At 40.1% G+C, this 18359-nt stretch overlaps 1 protein-coding gene across 1 annotated transcript in view; it reads left to right on the forward strand.

Annotated features, from left to right (window-relative positions):
* The first annotated feature begins 10453 nt into the window (after positions 1-10453).
* Positions 10454-18359, forward strand: part of ANO3 (anoctamin 3) — a 101533-nt gene continuing 93627 nt past the window's right edge. The window contains exon 1 of the mRNA XM_041484983.1: positions 10454-10610. Coding sequence (XP_041340917.1) covers positions 10454-10610 — 157 coding nt within the window. The remainder of the gene's footprint in view (positions 10611-18359) is intronic.

Here is an 18359-nt window from a genome sequence, read left to right on the forward strand (position 1 = left end):
GGTTTATACAAGTGTTTGTGCATAACTTGGTTGTTTGAAAGGGTGGGACAGGAGGCAGATGAAGAGAGATTTTTTTGAAAGATCATGATCGTCCTTTGTGTCATAGGAGTGGGCAGATGTCAGAGCTGAAGGATTTCTGTCCTGATCATAGTAAATTATTGGACTTGTCATTACAATTTAATACATTAGAAGAAAGAGCGATTGCTGCAAAGTCTTTTTCCTGCCTGCAGAGTTACATTTCTGCAAAATAACATTTTGCAATGTTGTAATGAGAGCATTATGGATGCTGCCAACAGCAGAGAGTAGAGGGTGGTGAAACAGTGTATTGGTACAAGCTGAATTCACCTGGGGTCAGCCCCGTTTGAACCACTCTCAGTCCCCTGTGTTCATCTTCTCTCTTGTGGTTGTAACAAACAAAAAAAAAGAAATCAGTCTTCTGGATGAATGATAATAAAACCCCAAACAACAGAAATAGAAGTATCCCTGTTTACAGTGAGAAACATCCACTTTTACTTCCGTGGATTTTAAATAAGGTCCTGCAAAGGAAGTGTGCCTTGATGTGGTTCTGTTTGGGAGGCCTGGAACAAGTGGTGGTTCATATTTTTCATCTGCTCCTTTCCATCCCAGTGTGGAGGGTCTCTGCTGGTGCTCAGTGAGTCTGGGCTCTGCCCAGCAGGACTTCTGGCAGCAGTGGACCTGAAGGAAGTAGGACAGAGGGCCAAAATCAACTGCTGGAACAGTTCATGCTCTGGCCCTTCTGTCCTACCAATATGCAGGAGTTGCCTTTATTTTCATGTTTCATCTTTTCTCTATGGTCTGGCTGCCACATCTCACTTTGTTGTCAAAACTGTTTTCTTCAAAAAAAAAAAAAAAAAAAAAAGCTTATTTCAGTAACTATCCAGTAGAAAATGGCAAACTGCACCGTTTTGGTATTTTTTACCTATTGATTTGCCCACCTCTGCCAAGATCTTAGGTAGCTTCTGCTGCTGGAGGCCTGTAAGGATGGGCATACAAGGATGTCTACTCCTAGGAGGAGTGAGAGAAAATGACTGTACATAGTTCTTGTAATGCTCCTCTCTTTACTCCAATGAAACTCTTTGATTAAGTAAAGGTCTGTTCATGAAGAAAATCTGGTCTGGGTTGCTGCCAGCTGTAGAAGAACTTTCAGCTACAAGGGGATCAGGATTTTCCTCCCCTCTTTTTTCCTTTCCTGGCGTCACAGTTGCACAGCCTGTTAAAAATCTTTCACAGATTCAAAATCTTTCTTTCTATTAATTCCTGGGCAAACCTAAAAATTCTTTGGAGTGAAGGTGGCATGTCTGCAGTTTGATTTTGTATCTCAGGTATTTAGGCTGGATTGAGGGCAGCATTTATACTAATGTAAATACTATAATGCTTAAGCTATTATAGTTTGCACAGAGTTTTAGCTCAGCTCATAGCAGTAACAGCTACTGAACATCCTGAGTGACTGTACATGTAATTTGGGTAATTATGCAGGGGGCTGTTACCCAACAAAGCTGCCAAAGCTTTGTTGCCTGAAGTTACGGTTTATTGACACTTCCTGGGGCCTTTATCTTCACAAAAATCACTATTTTTGGTCAGTAGGTATACTGGTGGCATAATGCCCTGCATATATGGATCTAAATGAAGGGCTCTGATATCTTTGTCAGCAGCAACACAGCTGTGTGTTTGGTTAGTAGTTATTTGTAGGGCTACAAGTGCTCAGTTTCTACAGGGATGATCAGAGTGTAACTGGTTGACATTATTATTATTTGAGTTAAGGGCTGGGTGCAGATCTGAGCAGGCTGATAACACCTCTGTAAGAAACTTCTTGTTGAATTGCCAGTATATTTTAAATAAAAGTTTGTGCCCTGGTACTTTGGGGTCAGCCTGAGTAACTCCATGTTTAAAGAGGTTTAGAACAGAAAATCCACTCGTGCACGTTCCTTTTTGAGTGGAAATGTGGTAGGAGATAGAGGGAATGTCTGCAGCCAGTGAAACTGCCTGCTTAATTGGTTTTGACCATATAAGCTAATGAAATTCAACTGTGACCTTTTTTAATCTTGTTCCAAATGTGAAGGAGTTCCTGGCATCTGAAGCAAGTCCATGAAGGTTTAAAATCCTGGCTCTGTGGACTGAGATCCTCTGCACTACGATAAAGGAGCAGTATGCCCCATGTAGGATGTGATTTTGAGCTGTTTGCTTCAGTCCCTGTGCAGGTTCAGAAGGTCAGACACGGCCACAGCCTCCCTGTTATTTTGGGCTCTGTGTGTTATGGTTGCCTGATCACATGGATTTTGGTTTCTGTTCTTTCTCCATGGCTTTGGCTTTTGAGAGCCGACACGTTTCAAGAACAATCCAACAAGCTGTAAAGCTCACAAAGGCTGAGGACAGTGATTGCTTTTAGGCTGGAGTAATTGAAAGGACTGGGATTGTTTAATCTGAATATAGTGTGGCCAAGTTTTGGGCAATGGAAAGAGCAGAGCTTGGTGTTGGTTGTTGGGTAAAGGAGCCACAAAGAAAACAGAGGCACTTAGGGTCATGACAGCCCTTAGTAACTTCCTTGCTTAGCCCAGCTGTTGCTAAACTACTCAGAATTTAGAGGCAAACAAAACCAAAAGTGGAGAAATGGTGATCTTGTTTAAGTGGAGTCCCGGAATGCGTTTGATAAATAACATAAGCAGTGGAAGAGGGATTCCTTTCTGCTGAAGGTGCTGACCCTTTGGTTGCCAGCTGTGGCTCAACATTTAAACTGGTGTTTTCCTTGTTTCTGTAGTTTTCACTGTAAGAAGTTTTTCCTATCACCTTTCCACTCAGTAAATGTAGGCACCCTTTGTTTAAAGAGTGCCTGAGGACAGAGTAAAAATTTCAAGGACTTAGCTTCAAAATGTATAAGGCTGTGAAATTATCAAATACTGGTGGTGCTGAAAGGAGTGTGTGTCTTTGTTTCACAGTACTGAAAACTTGCCTGTGGGCTCATGGATGGCCATCTAAATAATGTGCTAAGATTTTCAAAATCAGAAACTGCTCAGTACTTGAGAAAATTGATTTCTCTTGGACTCATTCCTAAAAATGTTTTTGAAAATAGGACGAAATGCCAGAATGAAAGTACATTTTGTGTTGCTGTGGATTGGTAGAAACTCGGGCTGCTGATGTAGAAATACTAGAAGGCAGGGGAGGCCTGAGGCAATGTGCTGAAGTCATAAGGAAAAGTGTTACATAATGCACATGGATGCAGGGAGCTGTGGGTGTGGAGGCCTGGAGCCCTGGAGAATGTGGCAGGATTTAATTAAACTTTTCAGTCTCTGCAAATGAGCTGCTCAACACTGGTTCGATGCTGCAGTCCCAGCACTTGTGGCTGGTTTGGGTTTGGATCTCACAGGGATGCACCTCAAGGTCGATGGAAGACTGAAACCCTCAGTGGGAAGCTGCAGAATAAGACTTTGGGGAGGGTTCCTCTCTGCTGTCTCCTGCATGTCCTTGGCTGCTCGTTCCTCATGCAGTAGGAAAGGTCTGCTCCTCACTTTGTTCCTCTTTTGGTGCAACTGACTTTAAATACACATGAAAATACAAAGAGCTGAGATTTGCCCATCTTTTTTCACAAACTTGCCTCTTTTCTCACTGTTACCCTAATTCAAATTTGATTAAAGAATGAATTAGTTTGGTGAGGTGGAATTATCATACTTGCCGGAGTTTGGATGTGTGATAATTGATGTTTACAATACAAATAACAAGTTTTTAAGACATCTTAGTTCTTGGGTATTTTTTCTGTGCACTAATCTTAAAATTTCTAGAGTACAATTAAACATAATGCACTTCTGCTCCAGGGAAAAGCACAACAGAGATAATGTGACACATCTCCTGTTACAGCTCTGGCTTCCCTCATTACAGTACCAGATGGAAACGAGATAAAAATGTTGATGTTCTGGTGAAATATAGACACGTTCTTACTTTCTTTTTACAGTAAACCCAACTTGGATGTGTTCCTTTGCAATTGTCAGTTCTGTTCCTTGCTGGAATGTGTCACCACCAGAGGGTGACATCATTACTGCGTTTGTGGCAGTCAGAAGCACTGGCTTTGAGCACTTATTTCACTTTTCACTGTTGCAGTGTGGAGCAGGCACTGGGTGGCCAAAATGCACCAGGGTGCCATGGGCAGTGTTGGGTAGTGCTGATGAGCTGGACAGTGCAGCAAGGGATGACAGCTGAAAACATCCTCTAGCCTTGCTTTCCAAGACTGCCAGCAGAAATAGGAATGTGTTTTGCCTTGGGTTTGAGGGTTCTTTTGGTTTTGTTTTTAGGTATTTCTGCACGGGGTTGCCTGTGCAAGGACTCAGTTGAGTGGTTTAACCAAAGCCCCATGAGAATGGATTTCACTCTGCTCTGGCTCCCCCGGGGACTGGGGTTCAAGGAGTTCAGGAGAAGCACAGGGGAGGTGTTCTCCTCTCAGCTCTCACCATGCCTCTTGCAGGGCTCTGCAGCCACCGGGTGTGGTGTGTGCATGGCCAGGCCAAATGAGCTGGGGAGGACAGGGAACCTCCTTGTTAGTGGCAGGAAACCTGCTATTATCAGCCAAAACCAAGATGCAGGTCTCCAGAAAACAGGGAGGTAAAAGCAGCATTACATTCATTAAAAAGCATCCACCCTCTGCTTGTTTCCTGCTTAAAAGGGTGGAAGTGTGAAGATCCTTTCTCTTGTTTTCTCCAGTGTATTTTCCTAACTCAAGCAGATTCAAAATTATTTTTTTCCTGTCTTTTGCTATACTACTTTACCTTCAGAAATTCCATCAAAAATCAAACACCAAAAGACAAAGGGAGGAGATGAATACCATCCTATCTTCTCACAGCTTTCTTCTGTTTCTGGAAGAAAACATGCCTGTGTAATGAGTTTCCTTCAAGTGAGCTTTCATTTCTTTAGTGTATATTTGCAGTGGGTGAGAAGAGGATTACAGACCTGTCTGTGGCTACAAGTGTCCAGAATGGAAAAAAAAATGAACAGAATGAAAACAACTTAAATTCCTAGAAATCACTGAGTTTTAGATTTCATTCTTAACTCGGATCCACTAAATGGAGAATTTGTCCCTTTTTAAATTTTGTTGAGGCATGAGGTTGTTTTGCTGGAGCTTTACTTGTGCCTCAGTAAGGCAGTGGAATTATTCAGGCTGGAATAAGCATTGTCCACAAGTGCACAGCACCAGCTCTCACAGTGCAGTTCACTTACCTTAGGAAATCTGGAATTTGGATAATCAAGATATTTGCAGCTCTGGTTTCCTTCAAGACACTGCTTGTAGCTATTGCTACGGAGACAATGTTTGAAATAGTGGGAAGAGTTTCAGTAGTAGGAATTTAAAAGATCAGTTTTGCTGTAGATGTTCAATCTTTGTCTAAAGATTTGGGGTTTCAGGTACATAAGGTAGTAGCTATTTTAATATTTAGTGTGAGATGTTCTACAGTCAAAATCATATTTTCATTTGTGCTCAGATAACAAGAGAAATATCCTTTTTCTTTGTGCACAAGGGAAAGCATTAAGGCTAAATAGAATTGGCCAGATTATGACTTAAATCTCAGCTTCTGGTGTCTTGGAAATCCTGGGTTAGCAGGGGACCAGCAGGCACCAGTGCACTCAGAGCAGCCTTCAAATTCACCGAAGTGGAATTGTTGCCAAGAAAGATTCAGCTAGCTGAGGCTCCTGCTCTATGGATTTGGGGTTAAGAAAAAACAAGTCCTTTGACGTGCCAATTTTAATGCTTTCTCTTTTTTTCCATTCCGCTGCTGAAATGCAGCTTTCACTTGGATGAAGGAGGTGAAAATCTAATGGAAACATTTCAGAGGGATGGAAAGCAAAACTGCTCTCCCCAGGCACTCTGTTCTGCTGCACATACTCAGTCTGTGCACACTCTTCCCTCCAGATTTCAACTCCTTTTGTGGTGAGGAAAAATGTTTGTGCTGTTAAATTCTGCCAGGTTAGGAAAACTGTTTCCCTTGCTGCTCCCCCATGACTGTGCAGCCCTTGTTGGAGCAGGGATGGTGCTGGGATGGCAGCCAGGACTGAGGAATTCCGAGGGGCTCTGCTGCAGTGGCCTGGCAAAGGAGCTGCTCTGAGATGCCTTTGTCTGGCTGCCATCAATGTGCCTCTGTTTGCCAGGATAATTGCCCACTCAATGCTAACTGGGGGGATAATTGTATAAAGCTCATGTCCAGTGTAAACAGGAAACAATGTGCTTTGTTTATCTTTGCAAGCCATGAGGTTCCCTTCTGTCAGCCTGCTAGGACTGGCTGGTAATTATTTGCTGGCAGAGAATGTGGGGTGACAAATTAACATAAGGGGGCACGGCATCAAAACCTAATCTCCCTTATTATTCGGGTGAAATCTCTGGTTTTGAGGCCTAATTGAAAGGCTGAGAGGATTGTTTTTTTTCAGCCTGCGTTAGAGAAGGCTCTGGGGTGACCCAAGTGCAGCCTCCCAGCACCTGAAGGGAGCCTCCAGGGAAGATGGGGTGTCCAGCCAGGGACAGAACAGGGCTGAAGGGCTTCCAGCTGAGAGAGAGGAGCTTTGGGTTACCTACATGGAAGGGATTCTTGACTCAAGAGGGTTGTGAGGCAGGATGCCCAGGGAATTTGAGGCTGTCCCATCCATGGAAGTGCTGAAGGTCGGGTTTGGAGGGAGCTCTGAGCAACCTGGGCTGGTGAAAGGTACCCCTGTGCACGGCAGGGGGGTGGAACTGGGTGGTCTTTGTGGTTCCCTTCCAACCCAGGCTATTCTGTGATTTTATGATTACTACAAAGTAGATCATGTCCTGTATCTACAGCTGTTCAGTTTTTCAAGTTCCAACTTGGAAACAAATAGTTCCAGAAGTTCATACTTTAAAAAGGCTTTTCTCAGTTCTTATGGTTGTTCTGCAACTGTGGAAAGGTAAACTGTGGTGGTTTTTTTTTTTTTTTTTTTTTTTTTTTTTTTTTTTTTTTTTTTACACTCAGTAGTAATACAGCTCACTATAAAAAAAATGTTAGTGTTACCATAGCAAATTCCTGATTATTTGGTTTAATAAACATTTTAAACCAGTCTCTTGACTGATTACTATTATGAGAAACAGTTATAGTTGAAAAGTGTCTCATACTTAGTGAAAAATCATGGGTTTATTTTCTTGTATTTTAACCCCTGAAGTTTAGGAGCAGTTTTCCTTTGCGTTCTCATGCTGGATGTCAGTACCTTACAGCATGAGTGAGACTGTTTCCTTCAGTGCCACTGCTTGCACTGGTGAGCACATCAACCTGTGACTCATAGCAACAACTGACTCAACAGCTACTGTGTGCAAACTGGTTAAATAATGGTGAAAAATCAGACTGGAAAGTCAGAAAAGCCTCAGGTTTTGTTCCCAAGTGGTGAGTAGCACAGAGCTGTGTGAGTTACCTGTGCAGTGTGACATTGCCCTGATGTTAGGAGCTGAGGGATGCAGGGAGCACTGCCTGGTGCCTTTCCTGCTGCCCCATAACCCCTCTCGTATTCCCAAGGCTTGCCAAACTCCAGGTGTCCGTGCTGGAAGTGCAAGTGGTGCATCAGGTGCTGAGTAAGAGCATCTCACCCCTGGGCTCTCCAGCCCTGAGCAGTGCTGCTTTGGGTTCTTGTAACGTGCAGGAGCTCCCTGACACTCTTTTTCCAGCTCTCCCACCCCAGCTTTTGTGCTAGGTGGGGCTGAGCAGTGGCAGGAACATGCCCTGTGCAGCCCAAGGGGAGGATTTAATTTGCTTGCATTTCCTACTCAGGTTAATGGAAAAGGCATGTCAAAATTAGCTGCAAAAAAAAATTTCCTGCCTTTCCTGCCCCTTTGTTGTTCTTCTAACTCTTTTCAGGGAACATAACATCAAATGAGTTTAAAGGTTTTCTGTGTTCAGTGGGCTGAAGTTGTGCTGTGGTAAGTGATGTGATGTTGTTTTTACTCTTTTGCCAATGTTCCTTCATTTTCTGTAGTTAGCCAGTAAACTTTTGTGTAGTTGAGAATATCTGGGTTGAATTTTCTCCTTTGCATCTACCCAGAGCAAAACACCCTTGGTTTAGCCCTGGGTTTGTGTGACCCCGGTGTGGCACAGTCACAGACTGCTCCTATTACATATTCAGTCAAGAATTTGACTGAAGTCAAGTCATATTGACTGATTTACATATTCAGAGTTAGATGGGAAACTTAACAGCAGCATGGTAATGGGAAAAAAAATTAAATCACACTGACATTGATGTTACTGGAGAAACACAAACCCTTCAGGTAAAGGTTGGTACGGGAAGGGAAATTGCTTACATGTCCAGGAAAAGTTAGAAGAATCCAGCAAAAGCTAAAATCAAGTTCTTGGGACACTGAATATTGAATAAATTATCCAGTCTCTGGGCATTTGGGGTGTTCTTCCTGTAGAGGATTGAGCTGCTTCTTTCTTCACTAGTTTTACTACACCGGACTCATTTATGTAGCACCTCCATGTAAAATATGTGTTTTAAATTTTCATGAGCAGGGAAGTGCAATTTAAGCTATGGATTTTATTTTCTTTAAATAAATTGATAGGGCTGTTACCTCCTGTAAAATTTCTGAAAAATTTGCAGCCAACGTTTTTATTTGGAGAACTTTCTTTTGGAAGACAAAGTAAGATTACTTCAGCCAGCATAAATGACACAAGTAGACTTCACATGTTTAAGAGGAACTGGAATGGAGGGCTATTAAAAAAAAAAAATGCAATGTTTTTTTGTCTGATATTTTTGCCTTTTCCCTTTCTTGGTGTAAGCCATGCTGGGTTTGCCTTCCAAAAACCGCACTTGTTTTTCCTGTTATATAACCCTTTCTAAAGTGTTGTTTAGTGACACTTGATGCAAGCTTTTCCTGCCCCTGATGTGCATTAATTGAAGTGAAATGAAAGCAAAACTGTCACATATTTTGGGTCTCCTTGGAAAGCTTCCCCTCTGACTGATTTTTACAGTCCCATTTCCATGTTTTTCTACTTATTAGTATTAGCCTCTTTACCTCATTTGGGTTCCTAGCTGCAGTCATGTCCCATTATCTCATAGAAATTCCCTTAACCTAAATGTTTAAAGAAGTACCCTGCTGGTAAATAGATGTATTTATTTATTTTAAAATATAACTGGGTCCTGTTTGAGGATATGTTTCTGCTGTAAGCACATGCAGCCTCCCCTGCGTGCATTGAGATTATTTAGGACAGCACCACCAGCAGCTGAGTTTAAAACCTGATTTATGTTTAATTGCAATGTTTTTCGAGTGCGTTTAAGATTTTGGATTTGTCCTGCTTTTGCAGGACAAGGGAATGTTTAGTAAAAGCTGCATAGCTGCATAGATATTTTGTTGGCACTTTTGTCTTCCTCACCCTCACTGTGCAAAGAGAAAAGAAGAAGGGGATAGCAAACTAATGGCTGGCAACTGCACATCCCCTTTCCTGGAGCTCAGGTCTGGCAGTGTTTCTCGTGTGCCTGTTTTAATAACTAAGCATGCTTCGTGTGCTCTGCTGTCCCTGAGGGACTCAGGAGCTGGCAGTGTGCTCTCAGATCCCTCAGAGCAGCGTGCCTGCCCTGCAGCAGCTCCTTGCCCCTGCCTGCTGCTCTGCCCGCTCAGCATCTCCAGCTGGGTTCCCCCTCTGGCACTTGGGAGTGCTCAGGCTCTGCTGGGACAGGTTAGAAAGAGATGGATCATTTTCATGCCTTGTGTTGAGGTTTTAGTTGCATTTAAGGAAACAAAAGTAATCATTAACAAGTTTGAAAGATTAAACCACTTTCCTTAATATTACTCTTAATATTTTCTTAGAAAGACATGTCTTTTATACTCAAGGCTCTAAAATAATAAGCAGAGAAAGTGTGATGCATTTTTTACTCGTTTTCAAGGAAAACACATAGGTTTTGGTAATTTATCCTCCTGCCCATGTGCCATGCAATGACTTGGGTGTTGAGTGTGGCACAAGGGACGAGGCACAGGTGCCAGCACGGGCTGGGATGCTCTGGTTCCCCTTGGTGCTGGCCCCTCCCAGCTGGGAGCAACATCTGAGTTGGACTCAAATTTAGGAAGTCCCCAGCTTAGCAGGCATACAAATGTCCCTGCTTATCCTGGCTATTTTTCTGGCAGCTATTCATAACGTGGTTGTCACTGCAAGAACAGAAGAACTTTTTGAAGTAGCAGTTTTCCGTTTTAGAAACGAGCTGCAATGTTTGTCAGATGCTCCAGAGCTGGAAGAACAGCTTCATGGAAATAGAGTTTAGAGTTTCTTTGTCATTGATTTAACAAACAAACAAAACAAAACAAAGTACCTGAACTTTTTGCACTGTTGCAATCTGGTTTTTTGTGTTTTTTTCTTTATGATAGGAGGTTGTTTTCGGACTGCAAGTTTGGACAAGCTGAACTAAAACTCACTTCTCCTTTCATTCAGTTTTTTTTTTTTATTTTAATTTGATGTCTACTGAAGCTATCAAAATGTCAGCTGTTACAATTGAACTGGATAAGATTTCATCAGATGAGATTGAGAGCAAAAGGGATTCCAAGCCAGATTTTAAGCAAGGCAAATCCAGTCAATCACGTGTTGATTATCATCATGGTTTTCAGCTTCACTGCTCACGTTCTGCACCAGCTGGTAAGCATACATTTATATGACTTATTTCCTCAAATCTGTGGCTATTTATTCATGTAACATGTGGCAATTAATCTGTAAGACCCAACAAGGAAAACGTGGGAATTGCTGCTGTCGTGCAAGCATTATAGGAATTAATTTTTAGTTTAGATAAAAGGTGGAAACAACTGATTGTTTAAAAAGAATCTGTGTCTCCTGAACTCTCTAGAACGTGGCAGGGGTGGCCCAGGAGCCTGTAACCTTGGCATTACAGGGAGATGAGCTTTCCATAGGAGATGATACAGCTTTTGTGTAAGTTAGAGCAGCCTGAGCTGCTGCTCTGAGAGGAGACTTGGCAAAGTGTGTCTGTGAGCTGTGCTCTCTAGTGCCCATCACTGTGGCTCCGTCGCTGCTTTTTTCTGGGTTTTTTTGTCATTCTTGAAGAGGGAAATGCATATTGCTTGTTTTTGTATTGGGCAGGTGTTATGTACAGGTAGAATAGGTCCATAAAAACGTCAATTTTTGTGAGCATTGTGAAACTTTAAGTTTTTCCAAAATTCATAGTCATGAAAAAATACAGAGTGTAGCTGCATTGGATTGTCTAATATTACCAAGGGGACACATCTGCAGTTAATTAATGGAATCTCAGTTAATCACTACAAGTCTTAAGTATTGGATTTTTCCAAAATTCATAGTCATGAAAAAATACAGAGTGTAGCTGCATTGGGTTGTCTAATATTACTAAGGGGACACATCTGCAGTTAATTACTACAAGTCTTAAGTATTGGGTAGTTCTTCACATAGGAAACCCCTTCTGGAAGTGGCTACTCTGATTTATTTTGGACTACGTATGTATTATGGCTTTCGCAACTGCCAAAGAGTAATTTTATTTTCATCATGTTTTCACTTGCCCAGAACAAAACACAGGCTTGGCAAGTGGAGAATATCTGAATGTAATGGACACTCTGTATCCTGTAATGGGACAGCTGAAGTGCAGTGCAAGTCTGCACCTTTCAATTTGGCTGAAGTAGGCGAAGATATGAATCAAATAAATCAAAATGATATTTTCAACTTTGCAACAAGTGGAAAGTGGAAAAACTGGAATATTTTCCAGTTATAAATTCAGTTCTTACACATTAAAATGGTCGAATGGTTGGGATCTTTCCTTTGCAAGAAAAGCAGATGGCTTGTGCTTTCTCCAATAGAAATTTTCTAATTTCCCTTTCTCTAAAGCCTTCAGTAACTTTTGTAAAACAGAATTTTCATTGTCAATGCACTCCTGAAATTTTCTCTAGTACATCAGCAGGGTTTGTAAGGTCAGGAATTAGGTGTCTGTCTGCTTCTCTGGGATCCTATTACCTAATTTTTAAAACACCTCTCCTAACCCTACCAGTGTCACCAAAGAACTTGTGCATGTGCTAGGTGATTTGCTGAGCTATATTCCTTAAATGACAATTGAGCCTTTTTAGCCTATCTTGTTGATAAAGAATTAAATGAACTTCCAGTACAGGCAACATACTGTTGCTCAGAATTCTGCATGAAGGAGGTAATAAAAAAAGACACTTCCTTGTTTGATTCTTCCATTCAGGAAAAAAATATTTTCTTTCAAAAAGGATTTTGTCTTGTGAGTATTTGTTAGAAACACTTTTTAATATTCCCAAAGCAGAATAGCAGAATCTAATCAGAGTGCTAACAAACATCTCTGACAAATGTTTTGGTTTCTATTTTTGCATCATGAGCAGAATCAAATGAATACTGATGCGTTGTCTTAGTGTTCTGGGGTGCTACGAATGATCACTTAAAGGAAATGCCGTCTCATTTTTTTTGTTTTCTAAAGTTTTCCTTGGTATATTTATTTTACCAGTCTTTAGGCAAGCCCTTTGTGGTTTCTGGTGTGGTGCTGTGTTGGTTGAAGTCTGAATGGAGAAGTGCAAACAATGCTGTTTGTCAGGCAGAAAAACATTTCAAGCTATGGTAATTGACAGAAATTTTTCTCTTAGAATTTAGGTTTGGTTTGGTGTGGTTTGTTTGTTTGGGTTTTTTTTCAAATGGTAATATGAAAACCTCCAGGGAAATCAACATCCTGCATCTGGGTGCTACCCTGAGGTTTGGTTTCTGTGCCCCAGGGGACTGCACTTACAGAGCTGCCGCCTTGGGAATCTCTATATTTAGTGTCAGCCAACTTGAGATTTTAAACTGGTTTTTTTAAAAACAATTTTTCAAGGACTCTCATAAAATAGTTCATATCACCAGGAAATGCTAGGAAGGGGTATGTAAGCTATGGAAACATGAAGTACTCAGTGTTGACCTACAGAAAAGCAGTAACAGAGAGCACCTCCTTGTTCTTCTCTTCAATTTGCTGTTCACAATATTGTTTCTTTTGAGAGGTTATAGTTTAAAATTTATTATGAAGTTCCTGTCATATAATTCTTTTGGTATATAAAGCAGAGAATTAAATATACAGAGATTTCATTTAAGAAAAGCTTTCCAGTACTGATGTGTTGCTACTTTTAAACATAAGACATACAGAAAGTGAACACTGACAAAGTAAAGTGGTATCCTGAAATACGCTCTGATCTTCAGGAAATGATGCTGGGACAGAAAAGCATTAACCATATTTTTATTTTGTTTTATTTTCAATTTTATTTTCAAAAGTACCAATCCTGGTAGTTTTTTGGGGATCTGCACATACATCAAAATACATTGTATATACGTCAATACTGCAGGTTAATAACAAAAGAAGAAAAAGAACTAAAGTATTGATAAGTTCTGAGTACAGAATTTTTTTTCTATGTAGAGCCTTATTGAAATATTTAGGGGTTTATCACTTGCAGAAAATATTGAGACCTTGGTTTAAGGAATGAAATTCATAACCAAGATCAGTTGATGAATGCCCCAGGAACAGACCAGACTTCCATGGTGCTCAGATTGCCTGGACTCTGGGTGAGAGCTTGTACGGAACAGTGACACTTTAGACATGGCCGATAATGTGCGGTTGTCAATTTTATTTATTTTAAAATGTCAATTTTAGAGATGTTGAACAATCATTTAAAAAAAAAATCAAGATTATCTTGATGTTTAAGGTACTTACTCCACAAAGAAAAAAACCTTTAATACAATATATGGAATGCAAGTATCACAGCTACAGCAGTTTGTCTTCACCAAAGGACAACAGGCTGTTCCTAAGATGGAAATACAGAACCATTTCTCTGTTGTACTGGAGGGAGTAGAATTTCCTCCAAGACCTGGTCTATTTGCTCTTCAGACTTCTCACAGCCAGCAAAGCTGATCTGAATATTGCAGATGTAAATATTTGTGCAGACTTAAACCCTGTTATCCCTGATATTTGCTTTTCCACTTCATCTCTTTTTGGCTGGAAGAGACTGAAAACACTTGACCTGCAATCTTCATTGGCCAAGTCAGAGTGCAGCCCTCGAACTCTCCTGAAATTAGAAATGCATGAAACCACATGGGTTTGACCTGTGACTTGTAGCAGAATGATACAAGGCTAGAAGAACACCTACTTGCTTTTGCCTTTAGTGTGGTTCTTTCACTGATGAGATTTTTGGGGCGCCTTCTATGGTGAATGCAAGTGAAGAGAAAGGGGGAGGAAGAGAATATTAGTTCATACAGGGGTGGACTAAAGATGTACCATGAGCTCCAACTGGAAGATCTGTCACTCTTTGGCACTGCCCTCTGAACTAGAATTTCATTAATAATACAAAAAATGAGCCTATATCTAAAGAATAATTCAGAGTTAGCAGAGAGGCTTAACACACTGAGGCATTCACCTCTGCCCCAGGAATCATGGCTTCTATCCTTGCAGGGTGTGGATAAATGGAAACTAAACTGAATACAAAAATTTAACTTTTCCCAGAGGCATAATTTATCTTCTTCATTTACTTCATTTACATGCACTTCATTTAATGGGCTATTTACTTTCCATGGAGAAAGGGGCTGTTCAGCAGACTCCAAGAAAAGACACTAATGACTTGTAATAGTGGATTTCATTTCCCAAACTACCTCAGTAGCAACAGAAGTATGCCTATGCGAAGAATATGCTGACCTCACAGATCAAACTTGGCTTGATTTGAAATCTGAGGTCAACACTTGCAAAACAGATGAGTGCAGACTTGGTAACAACAGTGAAAAAATGGAAGCCAGAGTGAAGTCTGAGCACTCTCCCTGTAGCACAGTGTGTCTTACACTTGCAAAGCCTGAAGACAACAGTGAAATACTTGCATCTTATCTGTGTGCTTAAGTCCTTTTTACTTGAATAATGAGCATAAATTGATAAGCAGGTCTCCAGTGTGTTAGAAGATGCCAAATGACTCAGTCTTGATGGGGAGGTCACTGAGGAATTTCAGGCTTCTTATAAGTCTCGAGTTATGTGTCTATATGGAATTGTAACAACGTGTTTTAAAACACCAAGTCTGAAGCCTGTGAGCATCATAAGTAGAATGGACTCATGGCCATGAATCAGTAACTTTGGTAAGTACAGGATGCTCCTCTGCTGATGCAGAATACAGTTGTATTTCGTGCTTGAACACTGAATTAACTCTAAATTCTGATGGCTGTGTCTAGACAATATGCAGTCAGGTCACTTAGTACATTGTATATAAGTTACTGCTTGCAGTGTAGAAACCCCAAATATGGGTTGTTCCATTACTACACTACCAAAAAGGTATAGAAACTCTGGCAGACTTTATAAACCCTTCTGATATTTGTACCAGCATTGTAATATTACCTATGTTAATCTGATCTAAAAACCCAAAACGATAAGCAAAGAACAAAAAAAACCACAACCTGTTTTTATTTTTCTTCCTGAAAACACAAGTTTAGTAAAATTTAGAAAGGACATCATGGGGGAGAGAGAATTGTATGGAGTTATCTATGCAGGATCTGAATGTTATAAATAGAAAGTTCTGAGTGGTTCTGGAAGACTCAAGTGTTTTTTCCCAAAAGTATATGGTGAGAAAGGATTTGGCTACCTATTAACCTCAGTCCTAAAGTGTGCTGTCTTGCTGGTAAAAGAAATTGACATCTTGAGGAATTATATATCTATATATGCAAGACTGTTTGTAATCATTTAGATCTCTCTCATTTTTGTGCTCCTGCCTTTTGAGGGGAAGAGGGGAGGGCGTGTTGGAGTCACTTAGATCCAACTACATCCACCTTTTGTGGCAGGACAACTATGTCAAAACTATCTGGCTGTATGGAATTAAGTAGCCCCAGGCTTCTGTTTTGAAGATTTGACTATTTAGGATTATTATGTCTAATTGACTATTTAGGATTATTATGTCTAAAATGCATGCATTATTTTGTGTATGAAAATAAAATAAATAGCACTTCAAAATAGCACCCTACATTTCATGATGTACCATGAATCTTTTAAGTAAGCAGTAGTCCTCCTTATTCTGCTGCTATACTTTTGTGTTTTAATGCAGTGGGCTTTCTGTAAACTCAGAATGTAGTCAGATGCCAATATTAATTATTTTAAAGTGTTGTTAACAAAAAAGGTGGTAAATTGTTTACCAAATTTACTTCAAAAGCACTTAATGATGTATGTTGAAGATGAGCTGTTTGTTCTACCCGAATACTGAAATACATGCTGATTTCTACAGTGTCTTCTTGAATATCTTGAAAAAACTTTGTTTCTGGTTCTTCCTTGGAGGAAATAAATTCTCTTGTTAGCAAAGTCTTCTTCTGGTAGGTACATTAACTGTTCTTTTCCTTAATTTGTTTTTCTCCCTGATAATAACAGGCCAGTCATAGTGGGCATGGCACTGGGACCATGAGTAAGAGGCCAAAACTGATTTTTGCTGTCCCTACCTAAGCATTGAGAAAGAAATAAATATCAGAAATTCATGAAATCACTAAAATAACTAGTCAGTCCACATTTAAGCTTCTTCTCATCTTCTTTTGGTACACCTTTGCCTTTGTATTCTAAAGGTTTTGATTTTGACACTCAAAAAGTGTCCAAGGAAAACCCCCTTGTAGAAATATTAATTTACTCAATCCTTCCTTCACCCAAAAATCATTGTGCTGAACCTGACTAAGGGAACTAATGAATCATTTAAGTGAACCACCATCAAAATCTCATGTTGCCATGCTCTGGGTTCCTACTGCCTGATTCTCTTTTGTCCAAGGATGAGATGTACAAGGTCTGCATGCTTTCTCTTCCAGGATCCTGGCTAAGGCAAGCTCTGTTAGTGTGGCTTTAAAGAGAAAAATACTGATGAATAGAGGTTCTTGTCCTGTCAGCTTTGGCAAGGCAAAATGTCTTTTTTTTCCAACTGAATGCCACTTAGACTGGCTTTATTAAATCCAGTCTTTATTGTGTCATTCAGGAAGGCAGTTCCTAAGGTGTATCAATCAAAGTGCAATTATATTGACCTGTGTATTTCTTAGAAATGTCTATCTTGAAAAATCCATGAACTCTGCTTTATGGGAGAAAAATCTGGAAGTTTTCTCCCATAAAATAAAAAACAATGGAAATAGAAAATGAATTTGCTAGGATGGTTGGGTTTTCTGCTCTTTGAGACTCTATAGAACACCTAGCATTAGTTGCCACTTGTTGCTGCTCACTTCAATTGACTAAAAGTTCTGTCAAAACTAGACAGAAATCGGAGTAATTCAATACTGCAGTTAGGAATAACAAACTCTCTAGGTTTATGCACTCATTTTATTTTTCCTAATAAAAAACTAAGGAGCACATAAAATCTTCTCAATTTATAGGTAATCAAAATAAGTTGAATGGAGTTTATTCCAAATGTTGGCATCTTGTTCTTCTTGAGAGTGATTTTGCCTTGTCCTCTGGTTAATTTAACTAAATGATGTAAAAAATGCTCAGGGGGTTTCACCTTTTTTCTTCATTTCTGGAAGAATACAGTTTATACATGGTTTTCACACAGGATATGACTGGCTTCTTCACTTTCCTCAGGAAGGAAATTGTGAGGGCCATTTAAACAAGTAGAAATAGTTTTTCTTTATTTATAGATATCTCATCATCCTCAAAATTCACGGTGTTTAATACAACACATTTTTGGCATGTTCTCTTTCTGTTCATAGTATTTGTTACAGTAGAATTCAATGTGATGCTTATCACTTTTATATTTATACAATTTTGTTTTCTGCTGTTCTAATTTTGATTTCCATATGCTTTCCTTCTGAGCTCCTTTGCTGTGCTGGGAAAAGCAAAGCACAGATAATGGGGAGGTCTGGGAGGGAATTATGTTCTTCTGCCCTTCAGAACCCAAAGGAATTCCTACACAGACTCAGGTCAAAATCCCTTGTTTGGTATCCTGTGGTGGCAGCAATCAGTATCTATTATTTCAGAGGAAAGGAAAATAGGAAAGCATGTTGATCAGGTTTCTGTCTTCAAAGATGTCCTACCACTTGATCCAACTTAGCAGCATTGAAGCACTGCAGGAGTTATGGCACTCAGCTTGGGGAAAATGCAGAGTTCAGTCACTTGAGGTAGATGCTGCCACACCACTGCCTTCACCTGGTTCCTGCCAGAGGTAAAGGGTGCAAAATTAGTCTGGGAGGAAAAAAAGACTCTAGAACTGATGATCTTATGATTATCCCTGAAAACACTAATAACTAACACTAGGAATTTGACTCATAATCTTGTTTCCCATTTTGTCGCCAGTGTATTCTTTCTGTATATCTCATTTTTCGAAGTTTAACAAGGTCTGTTACTCTCATTTTTCTTCACAACAAGAAAATATTATCCTCTTCCTTTTGTTTTATTCATTTAAAGCACTTGAA

Source organism: Pyrgilauda ruficollis, unplaced genomic scaffold, assembly GCF_017590135.1.
Source record: "Pyrgilauda ruficollis isolate IOZ18807 unplaced genomic scaffold, ASM1759013v1 scaffold118, whole genome shotgun sequence".
NCBI classification, from domain to species: Eukaryota; Metazoa; Chordata; class Aves; order Passeriformes; family Passeridae; genus Pyrgilauda; species Pyrgilauda ruficollis.